Raw genomic sequence first — 13,888 nt, forward strand, 5'->3', positions numbered from 1 at the left:
AAGGAAGATGTGAGCTCTGAACAAAATAATTAAACCTCCACTGTTATCAGAAATTCAGACTAACGAGCCCTTTCTACATGAGGAAACAGCTTGAAAACTTTACATTTCATGCTGCAAAGGACTTTTGTAAAGACAAAGTTTATTCCTGTATGGAATTCCAAAAAGGAAAACTTGGGATTTAGAATCATCGTCTGGAATTTTAAAGCAGAAGGGTCAACATATACCCAAAGAACTTCCGCTTCACCCCACCTCAAAGCTTCTCTGCTTTTCAGAGAAGCAGAAAAACCAACCAGAAGCAGTCAGAGACCCTACAGAAAACAAACATGAAAACTCTAAGCAGAGCTGCCTAGAGCCACATAGTACAGAGACAAACAGCTGGCAAGAATGAAGTCCAGTGAGTCTTCAAGAAAAATTCAATAGTCTCTGTTTTCAAGGTACAAAAATGCGTTTTACATTCCAGAAAATTTTCTACACAATATGTTTTCTTTTTTAAATTTGATACTCAAAATTCTGCTCTAAATTTCATTATGTCAAAAAACTAAATCATTTAAGATACTACTTAAAAGAGGTATTATTGTACCTAGATTTTCGAAGTTAAATCTCTATTACCATCAAGAGACACAAACTTTTTCCTTTCTCCTTTTTTTTGGTGTTACGATTTGAAGAAGACAATCATGAACACCCAAGAAGTGGAACGAACCCAGCTTACTTATTCAGACACCTGATATCACCTCAAATCAGGGGCCTCTGTCTGTCTGCTGGGATTTATTTTATGGGCCACGAGAGTGAGTAAACTGGGGCAAATGGCCTTGGGAAACAACGGGATTTGTGAAAATTTCTGTGAAATAACAGAATTTCTGACCCAAGTATCATGGAATAGCTATGTTGATTCCAGTGGGCTGAGAGTGGGGCACAAGCCTCTCTTACCTCGATTGTGTTGCAAGAGCACAATAGTAGGATTGACAATCGTTGTGGAGGGATAGGCAGATGAAGGCTTGCTAACTGGTGGAAAGGCTTGGGAATCAGTTCCAATAAGGGAAGAAGAAACTTCATTTAGTAGAGGACTGGAATCCTGAAACGAACAAACAAACAATGTAACTAACTGTAAATATAAAAAGCTAGTGTTAATGTTTTTTAAAAAGAAGAAATTTAAAGCTTTACAATGATATTAATTATAAAAAGAAATGCAATCAATGAGATACATCGTATCATTAATTCCAGTTAGAAGTTTAAGCCGGAATGCCTATTCTCTTCGTTGGTATTAGTATGGGGTGGAGGAGAGAGAGAAGGTGAATGTTACTGCAAGTCTCAGCAACATCATTCATTAGGTCCACCTGCTAACAGTTGTGGGTCAATCTGGTTACTGAAAAACCAAATTCAAATCCAAGTAGAATAACATGCAAAACCCATGCAATTCCAAATGCGATCCAAGAACAAGAGCTGGTTTAATTGGGAAAAATCAGGGAAGTTTAGTACACTGTACAGAGAAATGTAAGACAATGTGAGGACAAGAAGACATCAATGTAAGAACAGGGAGGAGTTGAGCAACAGTTTTTTCAGAAACCTACTCTTAGCATCGGCATCACCGAGCAATTTTACTGATGCTCGCTTCTGAGATTTGGATATTATCCTATCCTACTGTGACATTTTTTTCACTCTAATATTAAAGTGACAAAGATCCCTAAGACTTGTGAGAATCCTGACTTTAAAAACCTGAGGTCTCTGCCAGAAATACCAATAAAATTATTAATACTAACATTATAATCTGCATATTGGGCATAATGCCAGTCTTTTAAAACAAAATAAGACCCCAAAAGGTACTAAGAATATTTAGACAGTTTCCTTCATGATATCTATACATTTCTATTTTTGAGTTTATAAACCATAAATTGAGGATGCTCTTCTTAAAGGGCTTTAAGAACAAGATTTTAAATAGTTACTTTTGAGGCAATAATTATCTTGAAGCAATAATCAAAGATCAACTCCTGTGAACGTACCCACAAGATGAGGGCCACCTCCTCACTCACACCTAGCCCAATGCCCCGCAGATAGCAGGTGCTAGTAAATGCCACGTGACTGACAGGCAGGATCTTTCAGCAATGTTGTGTCTGAGCAAATGTTTGTAGCAAGAAAACAAATGCTTATCAAAAGAGGATATGGGCATCAGCACCCAGGACAGCTCCCAACACACAGTAGGAACTTCACAACACTGCCTAGGTCAGTCTATCTTTTCTGAAAGTTCGCTAAATAGCCGCCGCTATTTAGTTATGAGGGGCAGCTCAACGTCATGAATAAAACCTTTTCTCAAGACTTGAGAAGCACAGTATGATTTTATACAAAAGTGCCTCACCTTGATTCCTCCATTTAGAAAGTGAAAAATAACTACACTTTTCCTAATTTATCTCCAAAGTGATATAATTATGATAAATGACATATCATTAAAAACTGCCTGAATGCATCCAAGAAACACAAAACATCAGGCATACGGCTCTTTAAAGTATAAATGCCTAATGTGATGTTTGGGTGGATCATATGAGCATTAAGCACTTTACAGATTTTATTTTGTGTCTTATTTCTGGAACATCACAAAAACAGCTATTGATTAAAATAACTCAGATCAATTAACATGACTTTTATTCTTCCTTCTTTCTCTCAACTAGCTACAGATGGAGCAGGCATCAGCTCACAGCTCAGACACCATCCACAGAGGCTCCTCCTCTTGACAGAGGAGGAAGAGGAATCCAAGTAGTTTCCTTTTTCACCTCTGTTACCCAGGGCCAAACCCGAAGCTATCAGGCCAAACTGAGGTCCTTCTGGGAGGTCTACACCAGGCTGATGAGTCAGGTTTGAGAAATTGAGGACCCTTCCCAACGAATCTGTCCTGGTACACCTAAAACCAACTCGATATGAAAACCTAGGTCTACACAAATAAATTATAGAATACACAATCAAACTACTCACAATGGTCTATGAGGACACTAAACATAAGACACCTTACCTGCTACTCCAGGCAAACATAATCTGTGTCAAAGGGAAGATGCTTGAACTCCCCAAAACAAGAGTGGCTTCTAAATTCTAAGTTCAGCTGAAGGTAGAGGGGAATAGACCAGGGAAACATCTAGCATTTTTCTCCAATGGGACTGAGCTGCAAAATTCAAAGCTAGAAGGATATCCAAGCCCATGGGTCACATTGGGCCTGGTGCTGACCTAACTACACTGCACAGCACTAGAGATCTCAGAACAGGCCCCAGCTCAGGATGTAACGGTTCTCAGCTTTGATGTGTTTGATGCCTCATTATAATTTATCTAATAAGCCAAATAAAAAGTTTCCTTCCTGATTTCTGCATGACTGGCTTCAGCTTAACAAGCCATTTGGAACAGTTTTGCAGGCATACATCTTTACACAAAGGGATGTCAGTAAACGCTTAGTTCCATCAGCCAATTGCATGACCCACTACATGACTGTATCTCAAAATGTAGGGTGTGGACCCCAGCATCTGAAACCCCTGAGCACTTGCTACCCAGTGAGATTCCTAGGCTCTTCTCCAGACCCACTCAGTCAGAAATTCTAGGAGTATAACCTGAGGGTGACGATTTAAACAAGCCTCCCTGACCCTCAGATGATCCCATGTACACAAAGCTTGAGAAGTGACCTCCTACTCCAAAAATCCCTTTGAGAACAAGACCCTGACTCATGGTTGTACCCAGGGTACTTAGCAGAATGCCTAGACCATGGCAGAAACTCGATGAATTGTTAACTAACCAGTTACTTGCTTTTGAGTGACCCTGGCCCTCATTTGCCAGGGCAAGTCCTCAGCAACATAGCTAACATTCACTAGGCACCTTCTCTATGTCAAGCCCCATAACAGGAACTTTTACACTCGATCCTACTGAACCCGAAGCCCTGTGAGTAGATTCACGTATTCCCATATTACAACTCGCAATGAAGTTATCAGATTCTCTCAATTCCCAGGGCTCCTAAGGAAAAAGGAGACCCAAGCACTTTGACTCAGCGTTTTCTCTAAGCAGTTGGGCTTTCCCGGCTGTGATGGGAACTCATTCCCCCACCCGCAGGATGGGACCTGAGGCAGCAGGGCCCTTTGACTTCCTGTGACCACTGGTGCACTGTTTTGCCACAGAGGCTCCTGGGACCTTCTCCTCAGGGGCCCTAGCAATTGCCTGCCTTTTGAGATAAAAGTCCTAACATTTGTATAGGGCTTTCAGACCCACTTGCTCACTTAAACCCAACTCTCTCACAAAAAAAAAAAAAAAAAAATCCTAGTCTCTGTCATTTCTGTATACTACACAGAGTTTATTTACTCACTAGGTCAACAACAGAATCAGAGAATCGTTTCCTCCCCGAGATCTCCCCGCTCCCTGGTAAGCAGCACCCACCACGCCTGCCATTGCTTTTCCCCATAATTCTTAGCTTTCCTCAGCTCTCCACACGACCCCCGACCTGGCCTGTGAAAAGCATGGCCAGTCAACATGAAGGCCACAGATGTTGTCTTCTGAGGGAGAAAGATGTGCATTTCCAACAGGACAGAGCAGACGAGGCACTGCAGAGATGGGGAACAGCCCCGAGAGACCCACGGAAGACACACGGGAAGCATGCACGCTAGTGACAGGGGACACGGCTCCAGTCATCACACAGGCACAGCGGCAGCCAGTGCTGTCCTCAGAGCTCAGTGCTTCAGTGAGAAAGGGAATGTGACTGCTGGGAGGAGACATTCAGAAAAGCCGTGAGGAGGGGAGTCCAGAAAGCTTACGGTACTCGAAACAGCTCCCGTGAGGTCAGGCTCCGAGACTCTGCGGAGGTCCTCCGGGGCAGGAGGGACCAGCGGAGGTGGTGGTGAGAAGGATGGTGGCGTCTGGCTAATGGGGGCAAAGGAGCCAGAGGCGCGGGCTGGCTGGCTGTGGTGGGGCCACCTCTGCAGATGAGGGGGAATGAAATCATCTAGAGTCGGGAAGGTCAGAGGTGAGGCGGCAGAGGCAGTCGCCGGGATTGTGGGGACGCAGCCAAGAGGCCCCAGAGGTGTTGGAGGTCTGGCAGTGCCTTCTTGCCCTCTGTCAGTATTAACCAGGTAGAGAGGGACAACTATTACCTCCGGCTGGGCTGCACTGGAGGAAGTGGCATCCTGTGGAAATAAGGGGGTCGTTATGGAAAGGGGTATGATATGAGGAAAGAATTCCATATTTAAACGGTTGAGAGTGGGCATGCAGTGAGGTACTCTGAGAAATATTTAATCAGTGCCCTTTCCTCAGAGTACATGAGACAGTCGGAGCTGGCCAGCTGGCCTTCTGACACTCCATGACACAGAGGGAACCCCATCCAACTCCGCTTTTCATCCATCTATTTTTGAATCCTTTTAACACTTTATGAGAGAGAAAGAAGAACAGAACAGGCAGGCAGGCTGTGTTTAACCCCACCACACCACCATAGAGCCTAAAAGCTTGGGAGTAAATACAATTTCTTTGGCACCTTGTAATAAAACATGAACAATGAGTTTCTCACCATGTTATTAGTCTCTGGATTCCACGCTCCGGCACACTTACACATTTACAGAAAAGAGAGACAGACAAAGAGAGTACTGTGCTGAGAGGTTCAGACAGAAGAATTCGGGATTCAAGCCACAACATTAATGAGGAAAGCGAGGGTAGGGCAGCCCAGTGAACAATGAGCTGCTCGCATCAGTTTTGAAAGAGACAGTAGAGAAGACACACAAACATTCCTAATTTCTTGCCTTGGCTGGATAACTCGGCTGCAAAAGGTAAGATTCTTTGCTCTTCCGGTTTTCGGGATCAGAGGTAACCCGGGGGCCTAGCACAGGTGGTCTCACATCTGGGAACGAAGCCTGAGTCCCCAGGGAAGGGCTCTCGCCACGGTTAACGGCATCTTTACGGATATCAAAGAATAGCTTGGGAGGGTCAGGAGGAGGAGCAGGGGGTGGTTTTCCTGTGCCGGCTGTGCGGGAGACAAGGCCAGGAGCCGGTGCTCGGGTGCCCGCAGCCTCCGAGGGAGTGCCTTCGGCAGGGTCACGTGCAACACGAGAGGAGTTTTCTGACGCCGCCGCCAGGCAAATGTTATTGGATAAACAAGGTACATATAAGCTGCTGACCTTTTTAATCCCAACTGCCTCATGACATGGGTTAGAGCTCACATTCTTATGATAAACTGTCCTGGTGGCTGCATAGCGCTGCTGGGGTTGGGATGAAGCACTGGGGAACGTGGAGTCCGGAAGCAAGGAACCAGGGCACACCACACCTTTGGGAGCCGATCCAGCTGCCAGGAGGACAGAGATGGGCTGGGGTTGTGAGGGGTTCTGCTGGCTGGGGGTGCCGAGTGGGACATAAGGCTTTGGTGAGCTCAGGTAGAGGGAATCCTTATAGGTATTGTGGATGGTGGGGGACTGCCATGCAAAGCGGTCCTTTTGAGGGAGAGGAGGGCGTGGGGGAGAGAGAACCTTTAGCAATATTTTCAAGATATGTTATCAAACAGGGAAAAAAGAAAGAGGAGGGGAAATGGAAAGAAGGACGATCATTAGAAACGACAGCATAACATGATTCAAGCAAAAACAATTATTAACACGTTTTTCAGCACATCCTCAGGTTAGACTCCTCCTAGTATCCACAATTCTAAGTGAAGCCAAAGACTGAATCCCACTCACCTGGAGAGGTAGGCCTGACTCTCCTTTGCATCCAGAGAGGCTGAGCCCAGCCCATAGCAGGCCACATGCTACATCAATTGTGACACCAATCCTTGGCTGACTGCATCTTTATTAGACGTACTGACTCAAGAAGGGAGCCACGTGAACTAAACACCAGTGGGAGAAGCACCAAAGCCCCCAACTCCCTCTCAAACCTCCTTCCCTCAAGATTTATCTTCGAGCCTTTGGCCTTAGAAGTTTATGTTCACTGGAACTCTTTTGAGTGCCTTTCATTCTTTTCCTTTAGGAAAAGGAGAACTGGAAGAACCGTCCTTATTTGTGTTCACAGGAGACAGATGTCTTAATTGAGTCACTGAGATTTAGCACTCAATTCCATAAGCATAACAAATTAACGCGCCCTAAGAAGAGAATGCTAAGGATTTTTGAATACACATGTGCTCTTTTCTCAGAGGAAAGAATTTGATGAAGCTAATTATTAGAAGGAAGACAAGCATGAGATTAAAAGCACACAGTCTCCCATTTTTGATGTACACAAAAAAGGGGACCAGGCAATGAAGGACTGAACTGGCCTCTACCGGATTGGACTGTGCCTAGTTTCTCAAAATCTAGCCCCATGCCCATCTCACCCAGCCCACCACCACAAAAAGGGAATCAGTCCCAGAGGTAAATGATCAGCCTCAGATTCACAGCTTAAGCCCAAAGCTCTGGTTGCAGGTCCAGAGGCTCACACAGTATCCCTCTCTTCTCAACACTGCTCTTCTTTGGGTCTCACTGGAGAAGAGGGTCAGGAAATGGGATGACCCTCCAGTCTGATCCTCATGTCAACAAGAGTCATCTGGCAATCTGCGGCTCAACTGGGAATTAGACTATGAGATGAGGAAACTTCATTTTGCTAGATTTCCTTTTCTTTTGTTTTGTTTTGAGATGGAATCTTGCTCTGTCACCCAGGTAGGACTGCAGTGGCGCGATCTCGGCTCACTGCAACCTCCGCCTCCTGGGTTCAAGTGATTCTCCTGCCTCAGCCTCCCGAGTAGCTGAGACTATAGGCACATGCCACCACGCCCGGCTAATTTTTTGTATTTTTAGTACAGACGGGGTTTCACCGTGTTAGCCAGGATGGTCTCAATCTCCTGACCTCGTAATCTGCCCACCTCAGCCTCCCAAAGTGCTGGGATTACAGGAGTGAGCCACTACACCCAGCCTAGGTTTTCTTTAATGGCTCCTTTTTTTTTTTTTTTTTTTTTTTGAGACGTAGTCCCACTCTGTCGCCCAGGCTGGAGTGCAGTGGCACGATCTAGGCTCACTGCAACCTCCGCCTCCCAGGTTCAAGCAATTCTCCTGCCTCAGCCTCCTGAGTAGCTGGGACTACAAGCACATGTCACCACACCCAGCTAATTTTTTGTATTTTTAGTAGAGACGGGGTTTCACCATGCTGGCCAGGATGGTCTTGAGCTCCTGACCTTGTGATCCACCTGCCTCGGCCTCTCAAAGTGCTGGGATTACAGGCGTGAATGGCTCCTATTTTTAAAGATATCCCAGTTCTAGAAGAAAACCAGAACTTTCCTCCAAATTACGCAAGTGAAGTATATTAGAGTCTGATCAATATCGGTAAGTGAATTTTGACCAAAAATGGGGAGGGTGCAAGATCTGGGTCTATTTTGAATTTATTTTTAATTTTATTTCATTCTTTTTTTTTTTTTTTTCGAGATGCAGTCTCACCCTGTTGCGCAGGCTAGAGTGCAGTGGTGTGACCTTGGCTCACTGCAACCTCCGTCTCCCAGGTTCAAGCAATTCTCCTGCCTCAGCCTCCTGAGTAGCTGAGACTATAGGCCTGTGCCACCACACCTGGCTAATTTTTGTATTTTTAGTAGAGACGAGTTTTCACCATGTTGGCCAGGCTGGTCTTGAACTCCTGACCTCAAGTGATCTGCCCGCCTTGGCCTCCCAAAGTGCTGGGATTACAGGCGTGAGCCACAGCGCCCGGCCAATTTTATCTCATTCTTTTTTTTTTTTTTTTTGAGACGAAGTCTCGCTCTTGTCGCCCCAGCTGGAGTGCAGTGGCACAATCTTGGCTCACTGCAACCTCCACCTCCCAGGTTCAAGCGATTCTCCTGCCTCAGCCTACTGAGTAGCTAGGATTATAGATAGGTGCCTGCCATCACACCTGGCTAATTTTTGTATTTTTTTTAAGTAAAGACAGGGTTTCACCATGTTGGCCAGACTGGTCTCGAACTCCTGACCTCAGGTGATCCACCCACCTCAGCCTCCCAAAGTGCTGGGATTACAGGCATGAGCCACTGCACCTGGCCTATTTCATTCTTATATTTGTGGCATACAGGTGGCAAGAAGAAAGAATGTTAGAAAGGGTGAATAGGTGAAAAATATTTAAAAGTTTTATAGATTGGGCACTGTGGTTTAAGCCTGTAATCCCAGCACTTTGGAAGACCAAGGCAGAAGGACCACTTGAGTCTGAGACCAGCCTGGGCAATACAGCGAGACTCTGTCTCTACAAAAAATTTAAAAAAGAAATAGCCAGGTGTGGTGGCACACACCTGTAGCTCCAGCTACTAAGGAGGCTGAGGAGGGAAGATTGCTTGAGCCCAGGAGGTCAAGGCTGCAGTAAGCTGTGATGGCACCTCTGCACTCCAGCCTAGGTGACAGAGCAAGACTGTCAAAAAAAAAAAAAAAAAAAAAGTTTTTTGAGTCTGGATTAGAACATCAACCCAGAAACAGTAAATAACCTATTCTTTAAACTCAGTTTTCAAGGCACACATATAAGCTCATTGGAGAAGCAGCTCATTTGGATATCCTTAACTAATTCAATGCCTATCCTTTCCACAGGGCACCCATGGCAGTGCCAGTGAATATGCACCAGCCAAAAAAAACAAAATGAATAGCCCCTCTCTAGTATTCAGCAACAGCAAAAGCTTTCAGGTGAACTCACTTGGTTTCAGTGAACATGTTTACAGACTAAACGATTCTAGAAACAAAACACTTGGGCTAGCACACACCAAAGGGACTGGCGGGTATGCTGATAATGGCAGTAGGGAGGTAAGCAAAAGATCATTTTGATTTGAGCTCAGATTTACTTTCACTTTCAGCTCAAATGTCCCATATGTGATTTCTTCTTGTCCAAAGATAGAAATCAGCTTCAGTGAGTTTCTAACTTATTTTGGCTCTCGCCATATATGGTGCATTACATCAGGCATGAGCCTTCCCAGGGCTTTGACCCTGTAGAGAGGACGCTTCCCCAGAGCATCAACAGTGCACTCAGATCCAAAGGTCTCCTGCCCTGGGGCTTCTTTTAGTCCTGAAGAAGAAAGGGGATAGGCACAGTGACTTTACATGCAGGGAACTACTTTTTGTTGTAAACATTGCAGGAACCACACAGGCAGTCTGCATTCTGCCCAGTTGGCTATAAATGAAATTCTATTTATCTTTTCGGAAGGTGGGTCAGTGAAAATATGAGGCTTCTGGAAAATCCTGGTATGTTTATAGTTTATACAGTTCTATAAACTACCAATTCCCTCCTCTAAGCCAGTGCATACTTACAGCTCTGGCAATCACTGTATAGACAAGAAGTCATGTTTCCATTCAGAAAACACACCTAAGAGGTAATGCATGACCTAAAGGTTCCTGAAATTTGAATGGCTGATTTTACATTGAATATAAAGGATAAAACCTCTTTATGAGCAATTTACCAGGTTTCCTTAAAGGGAACCCCAGTAAAAAGAAAATTCTTGGATAGTGACAGATAAGAAAACATACTTTGTAACAGATATTATAGGATGTTCACCCTTATAAACCTCTTGAGGGCAATGTTTCACACAGCGATCTGAACACCACGGAGATGCTCAATAAAGCTGTGTTAAATAAATTTTAAAAGAATTTTTATTTACTTCACATGCTTTTAAAATTGTCTTTTCAAAAGAGCTGCTTAAGAAGCCAAAAAGAATTACTGAGTTACCCTTTGAACTAAGTCACTGATAGTGGAAGAGGACATGCTTTTACATTTGCTTTGAATTAATCAGCACTGTTTCTTGATCTGCATAGAGCTGATGGCATCCATTCTTGAGATGGTTGAAAAGAAGTATGTCTGCCACAGGCAGCACATTTATACACTGTGAAAGGGTTTAGGGATGGGAAAACCATGGCAAGTCATTTACCGGACAAGTGACCTCCCCAGTCCCTCTGTCTAATGAAGACTTCAAAAAGCCAGGCTCATTCGCAGCTCCTGGTTCTAACCAGTGACCCAGGATGCATATGGCTGTACCTAGGGAGACAAGTCATAGCAGGTGGCAGAAAGGCTAAATGTGTTTGTTGCTCAGCATACAAGGCAGACAATTAAGCAACCAATTCCATGCTGAGGAGGATAAGCATCTGTAGAGAGGGAGAAAAACATCATCTCTGATTCAGCTTCATTTCAGCAGCAAGTGCGTTTTTACATCCTCACAACAGGAACCAGAGGATCATTGGAGAAGTGGGGTGGGAACTAGGAAGGACCTGCAGAATTTCCAGACTCCTTGTGAGTTCGGGGAACACCTTCACAGAAGGAAGGCACAGGGAAGCGGACCACACAAGGAACACATTTCTGCTATAGTTTTTGAGCAGCACAGCTTCCTTTAAGAGAAAGGACTAGGCTAGGTGTGGTGTCTCACACCTATAATCCCAACACTTTGGGAAGCCTAGGTGGGAGAATGGCTTGAGGCCAGCCGTTGGAGGCTTCAGTGGGCTATGATGACACCATTGCATTCTGGCCTGGGCAACAGATAGAGACCCTCTCTTAAAAAAAGAGAGAGGAAGAGAGAAAGAGAGAGAGGGGAGAGAGAGAGAGAGAGAGAAGTAGTAGTCGATTCCACAGTTGTGGCTCCTATATGCAAAAATGTTCATCACAGATCACCTAAATTAAAACATGGTCTATTCCCTTCATCAAAATGACAAAGTAACAACAGGAGAGGGAAGAAAGAAAAGATCAGGAAAGCCACCTAGGGGGAAAGACTTAAGCAAAAGTATCCTTACTCCAATTTGTACAGCTTTGGGGGATTTCTTTTGTAGGATACAGCTGGGCTGTACTGCCATTTTGCCTGTTCCTGGGCTGCTGGACTTAGGGTCTGGCCACAGCTACCTGATCTTAATCTGTAAGGATACTGTTGCTGGAGTTCTTACAGCCCCATCCCCAGAAAACAATTGGAATAAACACAAGATGCATTCTTCTCTTGAATATTATACTCTAAAGAATTTTTTTTAAAAACATCTCAGACCTTTTTCCTACATAGCCAAGGCTAAATGAATTCCCTCTTTCAGAACACTTCTACATACAGAACAAACCTAAATAGGCATCAAGGCCTATTTCCAACACCCTGGTACAGACCAACCTCATTCCATGCCTCTGCTCCCCTTGACCCCAACTTTCCCTTAGCTAGGTCCTTGCAGAGCTTATCCAGAGTTGTCCAAAAGCTTGAAACCTATTCCGTTATCCAACTGGGGAAGCAGGAAGTCACCAGTCTAAGTTAAGAGACTCAAGAACAGGTACCACTCACCAGGCCCCACCCTGCCCTTGGGCACATGCCTACCTGGGACTTGTCGGAAGGAAGGTTGGGATGCACGCTTCTGTAGCCCTTGGCAGCGAGTGAAGAGGGCTGGGCATTTCCATTGGCATCAGCACTGGAAGAAAGCCTCCACTCATCTGAGAAATAGGGAGGAAAAAAATCTCTCACTCACAGGGAATAACTCCCTGGTTCCCCTGTAACTCCGGGGTCCTTGGTAGAAGGCCAGAAAGGTGAGAATGCAAGAGAAGCCATACCTGCTGAAGAAGGCTCTGGCTCCAGACCTACACGTGGTGCAGAAAGGATGAAAACAAGAAAAGGGGAAAAACAGAAATGGTTACATTTGCAGGAAACAAGCATGAAACTGCATAGAAGGTTGAAAATCCAGCACCCCGTTGTTTGACACAAAATGCCCTCAGTCACGATGGCCTGATTACCATAGGAACCCACTCGAAACCATGATGTGCTCACAGGCACTGACCTTTGAAAACACAAGGCTCACATTCACAGGGATGAAGAAACAATTGTTACTTGACATTCTTATTTTACAGACAAAAAGGCAACAGAATTCTCTACTGTCCAGTCCCTACTCACTGACTCTCATTCCCCTTCCTTGAGCCTGCTGTGGGCTCAGAATGACCACTCCCAACCAACTAACAGGCCCAGGAGAGAGAGAAGTGGATAAACACTTTTTCCAGGGGTGCTGGTGCTGGGCTAAGGGGCAGAACATGACTTAAGCTGGGAGGTATCTGCTGCGATAAAGACTTTTTTTTTCTCCCTGCCTGCTTTTCTTCTTTCCATTAAATGAGCCACATAAACATTTCAAAATCTAATCACCCTTCCTGAGTGTTCATCACATCACAAAGCACCCTTGTCTCCCTTCAGCCTTCCCAGCCACTGCCTGATGCATTTCAGAGACTCTAAACTTCTAGTTTGATCCACATAGCACATAGCACCATGAGGCAGCAGAGTGCAGTGGTTACAAGCCCGACTGGAAAGGCAGCTGGGCCTCAATTCATATCCTGGGTCTACCACCTAAGGGTTCTATGACCCTGGGCAAGTTATAAGCCTGTTTGCCCATCTGAAAAATGGAGATAATGATATGCCTGTTTTATAAGTGTTGTTAATAAGAACATTTATGCGTGCAAAATGCCTACCACCGTGCCTGGCAAAGCTCAGAAAATGTTTGCTATTTATCATCTTCTGTATCATCTCTTGTCTCTACTCTCTGTCCTTGATCTAACCCAGGGGTCCACAGACTTTTTTCTATAGAGGGCCAGATAGTAAATATTTTAGGTTTTATGGGCCATATGGTCTCAGATGCAACTACTTGGCTCTGCTATTGTAGGACAAAGGCAGCCACAGATGATATGTAAATGAATGAGCATGGCTGTATTCCAATAAACCTTTATTTATGGACACTAAAATCTGAATTTCATAAAATTTTCATGTGGCATACAATACCATTCTTCTTTTGATTTTTCTTTCAACCACTAAAAAATGTAAAAGCCATTCTTAGCTCGAGGGCTGTACAAAAAAAGGCACAGGCCAGATTCCGCTCACAGCCACGGTTTGCCAATCCCTAATCTAGCCAAGCGTTAACCCCTTCTTCTCCCAGGCTGCCTCCTCTTGCCTCACCATGTAGAGAAAGAAGGACTAACACTGCAGTCTCAC

At 44.7% G+C, this 13,888-nt stretch overlaps 1 protein-coding gene across 50 annotated transcripts in view; it reads right to left on the bottom strand.

Annotated features, from left to right (window-relative positions):
• Nucleotides 1-13,888, bottom strand: part of SORBS1 (sorbin and SH3 domain containing 1) — a 249,911-nt gene that overhangs the window by 97,984 nt on the left and 138,039 nt on the right. For 26 of the 50 annotated variants that reach the window (XM_055352551.2, XM_055352552.2, XM_055352553.2 and 23 more), the window contains 3 exons: nt 12,472-12,498; nt 12,242-12,354; nt 928-1,072 (listed from right to left, as the gene is read on the bottom strand). In XM_055352551.2, coding sequence (XP_055208526.1) covers nt 928-1,072; nt 12,242-12,354; nt 12,472-12,498 — 285 coding nt within the window. Of the gene's footprint in view, nt 1-927; nt 1,073-4,769; nt 5,139-12,241; nt 12,355-12,471; nt 12,499-13,888 lie in introns of all 50 variants that reach the window. The other 24 variants (XM_031014952.3, XM_055352554.2, XM_055352548.2 and 21 more) reach the window with 3 other exon arrangements.

Source organism: Gorilla gorilla, chromosome 8, assembly GCF_029281585.2.
Source record: "Gorilla gorilla gorilla isolate KB3781 chromosome 8, NHGRI_mGorGor1-v2.1_pri, whole genome shotgun sequence".
NCBI lineage: Eukaryota > Metazoa > Chordata > Mammalia > Primates > Hominidae > Gorilla > Gorilla gorilla.